Below are 10,515 nucleotides of genomic sequence, written 5' to 3'. Positions count from 1 at the left end.
AGCATAAATCAGTTAAATGACGAAAAATTAGGTGTCTATTTACTTGTGACCACTCAGTGTATATAGGAGAGATGCAGTCTCATTTTTGAATTAAAAATATACATATACCATGCAATGTTTCGACATTCAGTCAACATCTTTTGCTAGATGGTTCTCGTAAAGTTTATCATGATTGAGGAGATTGTGAAACCATGTCGTGTGCTGCAATATTTAGTGAAGGTCGTCTGTGAATTATTTTCTTTTTCCAGTCTTGGGCCAACACAGTATATTTGCAAAACAATTTGTGTTAAATTAGTTCAGCTCTGATTACAATGTGAGAATATACGTTTCGATTGATTTTGGGTGTTTTTTGTGGTGTGGTAAGTGGGGTTCCTTTGTCTTACCTTATGTTTATTTCCAAAATGTTTTATTACTATTAATATGTGAATTTTGAAATTACTTTTAACACAGAAAATACGTTTGTTTGTGTTTTTCTACAACATTTTTAATGGATGGTTATGAATTTGTTTGTATTGATTATCTCTGCCACTAATGATTGATCGTAGAATATTTACTGTACATTAACCGTAACAAATGTCACTTGACGTTCACAGTGAGCCAAGAATAAATAGGAGCTGAGAGCCAAGACAGTTACTGTCTTCTGTAAATAATACTGTGTTGTTTCACCGGTTGGCCACAAGGTGGTAGAAACTATATAATTCACAATTAAGTGTATTACAGTATGATTGAAAAAAATCACACAATACTTAGGTTTTTCTACGCCCTGTCTTTAGAGCCGTTAGACATATACACCACTGACGTCACCACACAGTGTTCTTACAAGATTACTGACGTCCCAATCAAATAAAGTTACGAATGAAAAAGAGAGAGAGAGAGAGAGTTAGTAAAGCATAAATACAACTTAGAAAAATCATGGTAAGGGTGGGGCTTAGAAATTACACGGTGGTGCACAATGTTTGCGTCATTTGTATGTTAACTGTCTGCACATGTTATCCTTTCAGGTTTACCGTTAGTTTTCATACTGACTTGGTGCCTCCTGATGTCACGTGACTTACATTCGATGTGCTGGAAAGGCTATGGAGACTCGGATTTCGTGTGGGTTCTAACAGGTCCTATGCTACTTGTTCTTTTGGTCAGTATGGCTCGATTTGGTTCGTTCTGTGTGTTGTTGAACTATAATTTGTTCGGTATCATAATTTATCATTTGCATAAATCTAAGTTTAAATCTAATGAAACAAGGTCTGGTATTGTTTGTTCTGTGTGTGTTGTTTAACAATAATTTGTACACTTTCATTATTTTTCATACTTCTGTTGAAAAAACAAAGTTAGGTAATACAAGCTTTGATATTGTTCGTTTTGTGTGGTGTTTAACTATAGTTTGTTCAGAATCGTAGTTTTACATATTTGTATTCTAAAAACATAAGATAAAGTGTAGAGAGTCTGTAAACATTTTCTCTGTTTATTTAATAATAAATCAACCAAGCTGTTATTTAGAGTGTTACTTAGATCTTACTTGAATATCCTCAAATACAGAAGGAATAGGTACTTGTGAAGAGGTTGCGTCAAGTTATAAAGGACGAGTGGGTTTTTCTTGGAATAATCTAATGTATTTAACTTTTTTTATATTTTAATTGTACTTAACTAAAATTACAACCTTTTCACTGCGCAGCTAGCCCTCAAATAGCTTTGCGTAAATTTCAAAGACAAGCATACAAGCTGATTTCCCCAGTCCCATTTTTTTCTTTTTCTTTATTACTGCTTATAATCTGAACAATATACTTTAGGTCAACACGTTTTTTATGGTGAATATCATTAGAATTCTGGTCACAAAACTACGAGCTAGTGCCTCAGTGGAAACAGCACAAGTGAGGTAAGAATAGGAAACTTACTGATCTTTTAATATTATTTGTTTAATGAAATAATTATTTACCTTCAAGCATTAAAAACAGAAAGTTTTCTTTAAGTAAATTCTCAAACAATAAGTTATAATCATAATGAAATGGTTATATTTTGGCCAATGTTCTGTCAAAACATGTATGCCCCCCACCCGTAAAAAACCTTCATTATGCTTATATATCATTCTTTGTCAGTATGAGTTTCTTCGTTGCTCATTTCTTTGTATTCCATAATGAGAATTAGTTAAAGACAATATTGTTATTAGATTTTCATCGTGAAAATCTTTATAGTAAGCGATTTACATATATTTTAACAGACATCAAATTCGTAAATAATAGACGGGCTTTAAACACAGTTTAATTACAACGTACACTTTCCATCATACAATCTTCTAAAGTTCACGAATGCATCGTGAGACAAAGTTAGTATCTCAGCACTAGGTTCTCTATATCGGATAACAAAACAAAAGTAAATAAACTCTTAAGTATTATTTTGTCTCATTTTCAACGAATATGTTAATTACTGTTTAGAAAGGCCATTAAAGCCACGGCCCTTCTATTTCCTCTCCTGGGCGTGACCTATCTTCTGTTTGCCATCAACCCGGGCCACGAACTGGAACAAACGTACATGATTACAAACGCTATTTTTCAATCTTCTCAAGTAAGTAACCGTTACAAGAAATAGTGTCAGCTAAGTGCAAATGTTAATCTGTTATCCTTTCCATTTTTCAACACCAATAATTCGTCTTTATTTACTGTGTTATCTTCATATTCGAATAAGAAACTGAGAACTGAAATATTTGTTAAGTTTTACATTGCAGACATTTTTCACAACCTGCCTTAATGAACAAACACATTACATAACGACTGTAATCTTAATCTTCCTGATTCTATATAAGTTTAAATTGATATATATATATATTTGCCTGATAATTATCACACTCACATATTCAATAAAATAGGCTTAAGCTGATCTTCCCTTTTTCCCTTGTTAAAGTTATCAACGGTGACGTATTTCTTAACTGTGAAAGAAAGCACACGGCGTTATTAATTCTAGATACATACTATGTTTAGTAACGAAATTGTTGATCTAGATTACGCTTTGAGTTCACTTAATTATCAATCAAACAACAAACTCAAAAGTTGTGTTACTGCATGTTCTGAGAACTGAAATATTTGTTAAGTTAACCTGCCTTAATGAACAAATACATTACATAACGACTGTAATCCTAATCTTCCTGATTTTATATAAGTATAAATTGATATATATATATATTTGCCTGATAATTATCACACGCACATATTCAATAAAATAGGCTTAAGCTGATCTTCCCTTTTTCGCTTGCTAAAGTTACCAACAGTGACGTATTTCTTAACTGTGAAAGAAAGCATACGGCGTTATTAATTCTGTATACATACTATGTTTAGTAACGAAATTGTTGATCTAGATTACGCTTTGATTTCACTTAATTATCAATCAAACAACAAACTCAAAAGTTGTGTTACTGCATGTTCATGGGGTTCCTATGAGTCCTTCTCCTTGGTACGTTAGCGGTAAGTTTACGGAAGTACAACGCTAAAATCAGGGGTTCAATTCCCTGTAGTAAACAGTGTGCAAATATCTTATTGTGTAGCTTTCCACTAATAAATCACAACAAACAATCATATAAGTGTGAATTATTCACCTACTGTTGTTGACTTGTATCTGAATTTTTATGAAAATCAGTTTATGAAGCCCCCCAGTGGCACAGCGGTATGTCTGCGGACTTACAACACTAGAAACCAAGTTTCGATACCCGTGGTGGGCAGAGCACAGATAACCCATTGTGTAGCTTTGTGCTTAATTACAAACAGTTTATGAAAAAAAACTTAGACTAAGATTTATTTAGCTAATCTTTTAAACACATTGATATTCAGTTTTAATAATTATTATAGTAATAGCTCTATTTCTTTTAGACATTCTGTTGAAGTAACGGCAATATACTATCATATTTAATACTCAATCAAAGTCATTTTGACATAAACATAGAAACAAGTGATGGTTCATTTAATATAAACATAGAATCAAGTGATGGTTCATTTAATATAAACATGTTTGATATAAACAGAGAAACAAGTGATGCTTCATTTAATATAAACATGTTTGATATAAACAGAGAAACAAGTGATGGTTCATTTAATATAAACATGTTTGATATAAACATAGAAACAAGTGATGGTTCATTTAATATAAACATGTTTGATATAAACATAGAAACAAGTGATGGTTCATTTAATATAAACATGTTTGATATAAACAGAGAAAAAAGTGATGGTTCATTTAATATAAACATTTTTGATATAAACATAGAAACAACTGATGGTTCATTTAATACAAACATTTTTGATATAAACATAGAAACAAGTGATGGCTCATTTAATATAAACATGTTTGATAAACAATATATTTCTTTTTACAAATCTCTGGATTGCTTTTGCTATTAGTAACGCCGGCCTCCCAGTGGCACAGCGGTATGTCTCCGGACTTACAACACTAGAATTTGGGTTTCGACACCCGTGGTGGGCAGAGCACAGGTGGCCCATTGTGCTTAATTACAAACAACCAGACAATAGTAACGCTCTTTATTCTTATATAAAAATGCTACGTTTCCTTCTTGTTACAGTATTGCAGAATTTCTAAAAAATTATAATATTGTACTACAACCTAGATTTGTTTTAGTACAAAATCCAAATATAAGGATCTTCAACAAAATTATTGTTTATTGGAATCTTATTAAATATTTCAGAGTATATACATAAAACAGTTTTGTATTTCAAAATAAAAATATTATTAAAATTATGAAAATTACTGTCATTCATGTATATCAAGTAGAAATACATTTATGTATATTATAGGCTAATTAATCCATGCCATGCATGTTATAGGCTAATAAATCCATGCCATGCATGTTATAGGCTAATAAATCCATGCCATGCATGTATATCAAGTAGAAATACATTTATGTATATTATAGGCTAATTAATCCATGCCATGCATATTATAGGCTAATAAATCCATGCCATGCATGTCTTCAAGTAGAAATACATTTATGTATATTATAGGCTAATAAATCCATGCCATGCATGTCTTCAAGTAGAAATACATTTATGTATATTATAGGCTAATTAATCCATGCCATGCATGTCTTCAAGTAGAAATACATTTATGTATATTATAGGCTAATAAATCCATGCCATGTATATTATAGGCTAATAAATCCATGCCATGCCTGTCTTCGATACGTATTTCTGCTATTAAATATATTTCCTACACTTTTATCAGGGCGTCGAGCACGTGTATTGGTTAGCATGCGTGGAATTTAAGCTCGTTTATATATAAACATATAAATATAATAGCAACATATTAAATGAAAAGAAGGCTAACACATATTTTGGATCAGAGATAGGGCTCCATCTCTCAACGCCACTTTTTAAAATAACACAATTTTTTCCTCTTCAGTTTGTTTATTGTTAAGCATAAAGCTATAGAAAGGGCTATCTGTGCTTTGCCCACAGCGGGTATCGAAACCCGATTGTTCGCTTTAGAAGCCCACATTGCACCGCTGAGCTACTGTGGAGCAGTCCTCTTCGTATTCAGTAAGTACTACCCAGCTCTCTCCTTCGGTTAATTTCTAAGCACCCCATAAACCCTCTGTATGCCCCAGTACTAAAATGCATATCTCTTTGTATATCCATTTATATTGCTCAATAAACCTTCGTCTGTTCTCATACCTATCTATATAACTACATGTTTTTTGTAGATACTTTTGTACTTGGCTGTTTTGGACTTGCACATTAGATCAAATCATATATATTGATCCTCATCATTATTATACCTTATGCACTAAATCAAATAATACAATATATGGGGAGACGATGTTATGTTAATTTTCCTATACAATGGAACTTCTATACTTAGAAATATATATCACATATTAACACATCGCGATTAAATCGATTTCAAGGAAGAAATTATATATTATTTTATTTGTTTGTTGTAAAGCACAAAATCGCACAACACAGAGGTGTACGAGACAAAATTAAAAGGTGGTCAAAGGTTTACATGATAAAGGCGCACCCATTACGGCCAGGGCTCGCCTTAAGACCCTGGAATTTGTTGTGTTCTGATTAAGTTATTGGTTTATGCTTTACATGAGAGTAATTTTCATAATTTTGATGCATTTTATCTGGGATAGACTGAAAAGTGGGGGCTCCCGGGCTCCCCCCCCCCACGATTTCTACGCCACTGCAATAGGCTATCTCTGTTTGGTCCACTGCGTTATAAGCTCTAGGATTTACCACTGATCCACCTGGAAGTTAAATGGTATAAAAGGAAAAAAAAATGCTGATTAAAGGATTTCTGCTCGCCATCCTAAAATTAGCCTGGTAAACCTCTTGAGCTTATACTACTGAAGTTCTCTTCAGTTAGACTATCTATATTTTGCGAGCCACCTTCAAGTTACTGTTTGAACTTACATCTATTAGCCCACTTAAAGTTAAATACTGGTGTATTTTTATCATTCTTTTTTTCGGGGCTAACTATCTGCTTTTTTCTGTTTATTTTTTTAAGTAAGAAAACTGTTAGCGGCTCTAACCGGTTCTCTACTTCAGTTCAGGTTATCTTCTAGTGGCTCAGCGGTAAACTTGAGAGTTTATAACGCTAAAATTTAGGTTTGATTCCTAGATTGGAAATAGCTCAGATAGTCCATTGTGTAACTTTGGCCAAACAAAATTCTTAAGCTTAATTAAAACGGTACTAAATTCTGGTTCGCATTTGCTTATTCCTTTCAGCTAGACCTAAAGGTAAAGAAGTAACAGTAAACCTGAATTTATCCATAAATTCGATTACTGTTTATATGTGTACGCAGAAATTCCTGTTATTATTATTATCAAATACTATGGGTTAATTTACATTCTTTTTTTGTATGTTCCATACTATAACAAACCCATTGCTGTTGTTAACAAAGTTCCTGAATTGTCAAGTATAAAAATAGTATACAACATAATCAATATGTCAAACTTCACATTTATAAATAACTCTAATATTTTTATTACACAGTGATACAATTTATTATAAAAAGGGTTGGTAATAAGGCCTGTCACAAGGCCATTGTGAAATCTTCTTTCATTTCTCAGAAATATCTATTATCAATATTTTTAGAAACGTGCATCTAAATTATCAAAAAATTCCAGAATATTCTACAGCTTTCTGTGTCATATATTCTTGTTAAAATGTGATTTGTAATAAGTTTCTTTCTGTTTCTTTTAGGGTTTGTTTTTGGCCGTACTGTACTGCTTTACCAATTCTGAGGTAAGATTTTCAAGTTTTAATGTCAGTTGTTTTCATATCACTTAAAATACACATTTCAATTTTTGGAACAATATTTTTACATAATTTTCTTAGATTTTTAGTATTGTAGACTTTTTATTGAGCATATACACACATATATATATATATATATATATTAGATGCACATTCTTGCATTTCTTAAAGCATTACTCACTCTATCTTCAGGTACAGACAGCGTTACGAAACGCTTATTTACGTTTTCGTCTGCAGAGATCCACAAAACGATACTCTTCAACAGGCAGTGCCGTTTCCGGTGCACAGGGCACATTTCTGGCGCTTTCGAACTACGAATCTGAACCTGAAAGTTCACGTCTGAAGATATCGCCTTTCAGCAAAAATATTTTACCTCTCCGTAGCTGTCAGGAAACGGAAGCTTGCATTGCCAAGAAAGATAATGGAGAACAATCAAATCATTACCGATCTTTCCAAAATCCGATATTATGAGCAGATATTTTCAAAAGTAAACTTACGATAAAGTATTTGGTTTATTATATCTTGTAAGGTACAGAAGTCGCCAAATGACTCATTTTATTTTAAGAAAAGGGCGATCTTTATGTTCGGTTGCTCGTACTCGCAAAAGTATTAACACGAAAATGAAAAAAGTAGTTTCTATAATATATTGTTTGCTTTTCTTTGCTACGGTGACATTGTTTATGCTTCACGACGATAGATAACTTTTATAGGAATAGCTTGATTCCAAATAGTCTTAAAAACTAATAATTACATCATTTGGCATGAACATAGATAATACGTGTGTTCCAAAAACCTAGAAAATCAGTTAAATGTTTGACTATTCTATGGGCCCGACATGGCCAACTGGTTAGGGAGCTCGACTCGCAATCGGAGGGTCGCGGGTTCGAATCCCCGTTTTACCAAACATGCTCACCCTTTCAGCCGTGGGGGCGTTATAATGTTACAGTCAATCCCACTATTTGTTGGTAAAAGAGTAGCCCAAGATTGGCGGTGGGTGATGATGACTAGCTGCCCTCCCTCTAGTCTTACACTACTAAATTAGGGGCGGCTGGCGCAGATAGCCCTCTTGTAGCTTTGCGCGAAATTCAAAACAAACAAACAAACTATTCTATGAATGCTTCACTTCCGTTTCTGTACGTTTTAGAAACGTAGTACCAGCATAAAGTACTTGAACAGCAGGGACTCCAAAGGGTGAAATATAGTCATCCTTAATTTTGAACCCCCTGAATAGAGGAAGATTAACAAGTTAGCCATACTCACGGCTGCTTTTAACCGTGAAACGGGATGGACTGTGGCTGTTATAACGTCTTCACAGTTAAAAATTCGAAGCGTGTTCAGCAGCCCAGCAGATTAACCATTAAGTCATCCTAGCTTCTGCTCGAAGTAGTTATGTCACTAGAGAACACATAAAAACTGGCAGTAGCTAAACTTGCATTCTAGCATCGTATTTTTAACGTGTTAAGAACTTGAAATTTCATTTTTCTATTTATTGTCGTTTCATGTTAAGCGAGTAAACTCGTCAAGTAATACAAAATAAAACAAAAACAAACCTAACAGGTTGTGAGTTGCTCACTATGACTGTCACTACTCTGCTTTTATGCCTACGTAAGTACCAATGTAAGCTTTAAGAAAATCTCATGCACCAGTTTTCTTCGTTTATTTGGAGTTTGTCCTTGCAGATAAACAGAATTTAATATGCACAAACAAGATAGTGCTCTTAAGATTTAATTGATTACGACTATGCTCCCACTTTGTCAGAGGCAGCTTCAACCATTTTCATAAAATTTTTTGTTTAAATAAGAGTTTTATGAAGACGCAGTAAATAGTAATTTTCGCCAACTATTTGTAGCTAGACATTAATGTAAGCTTCTGATCAAAACAAGCTACCTACACAGATCAGAACTAAAAATAAGCCTAGTAATGAGCCCGATGGGACAACGGTAATTTTACGAACTTACAACGCTAAGATCCGGGTTCGATTCCCCATTGTGGCCTTGCTCTAAATAATCTAACAAACAAACAAAACAACAGGTGACAGAGTTATACCAATTTAGATCCGCTCTTCTATAGCTTCTTTAGTTGTGACGCTTCTTACAATACAAAAAAAGAAGGTAACAGCGAAATATTGGTGAGTTTTCTATAGAAAAACAACGGATCTATATATATATATATATATATATATATTAACTGTACATAGAAACTCAACTTTTTGTCATGGTATGCAAAGCTCTGAGATATAACTGTTTTAGATAAAATAAGTTCACTCTTCTTCTACAACTCCTTTACTGAATAATTACTAAATAGCACAAACATGTGTGTTTTTATTGATTTCATTTAAGATTTTCGAGCCTGGTGGTTAGACGGCTCGACTCGTAATCTAAAAGTCACAAGTTTAAATCTCCGTTACCTATATGGTTGCTGACTGGTTCAGCCAAACGGGTGTAAAAATGTTTGCCTTTCAAAATTACCGCCGACCCCAAGCTAGCTGGGATTAACGTCGAAATGAAAAGAAAAAAAAAGAAACATATCAGGTTGTTGTTCAGTCAGTGTTCGTGGATATCAGGATATCTATCTATTAGTGTGCCGTTAGTATAAGTTTGATCAAAATGTTTAATATACAATAATTTTTTACAATTATAAATGTTTGCTAAAGAAAACGGGCTGCAAGGTGTTGCTATTGTGTTTTTCTCACACGTGGATCTGGATCCAGCTAATCACTATGGCTTATGTTGTTTGTGTCCGTTAGTCACATTGATAACACAGGTCTACTAATTTAAGGCCCGGCATGGCCAGGTGGTAAGGGCGCTCGACTCGCAATCTGCGGGTTCGAATCCCCGTCCCACCAAACATGCTCACCCTTTCAGCCGTTGGGGGCGTTATAATGTGACGTTCAATCCCACTATTCGTTGGTAAAAGATTAGCCCAAGAGTTGGCGGTGGGTGGTGATGACTAGCTGCCTTCCCTCTAGTCTTACACTGCTAAATTAGGGACGGCTAGCGCAGATAGCCCTCGTGTAGCTTGGCGCGAAATTCAAAACAAACAAACTAGTAATTTCAACTTCATAAAAGTTATTTTGGTTTCAATAACGGATTTTCCATAATTCAGCTACGCAGATTTCGAAAATAATATTAATTTGATCTATTACTTAGATAAAATTATTATTTTAAATTCGATGACGAGGAACCCACTTTGAGACTAATAATGGCTGGAGACGGCTTGAATGGGTAATGAAGAAAACTTTAACATAAGTTTAATTGT

General features: G+C 33.8%; 1 protein-coding gene across 1 annotated transcript in view; it reads left to right on the top strand.

Moving 5' to 3' along the window:
- LOC106457543 (corticotropin-releasing factor receptor 1-like) overlaps positions 1-7,728 on the top strand; it is a 38,357-nt gene extending 30,629 nt beyond the window's left edge. The window contains exons 8-12 of the mRNA XM_022383528.1: positions 1,002-1,132; positions 1,785-1,870; positions 2,427-2,556; positions 7,204-7,245; positions 7,450-7,728. Coding sequence (XP_022239236.1) covers positions 1,002-1,132; positions 1,785-1,870; positions 2,427-2,556; positions 7,204-7,245; positions 7,450-7,728 — 668 coding nt within the window. The remainder of the gene's footprint in view (positions 1-1,001; positions 1,133-1,784; positions 1,871-2,426; positions 2,557-7,203; positions 7,246-7,449) is intronic.
- Positions 7,729-10,515: the final 2,787 nt, after the last annotated feature.

The sequence above is a fragment of the Limulus polyphemus genome, unplaced genomic scaffold, assembly GCF_000517525.1.
Source record: "Limulus polyphemus unplaced genomic scaffold, Limulus_polyphemus-2.1.2 Scaffold344, whole genome shotgun sequence".
Classification (NCBI taxonomy): Eukaryota; Metazoa; Arthropoda; class Merostomata; order Xiphosura; family Limulidae; genus Limulus; species Limulus polyphemus.
Note: the sequence above shows the minus strand (reverse complement) of the source record. Positions and strands in the feature narration are given on the sequence as shown.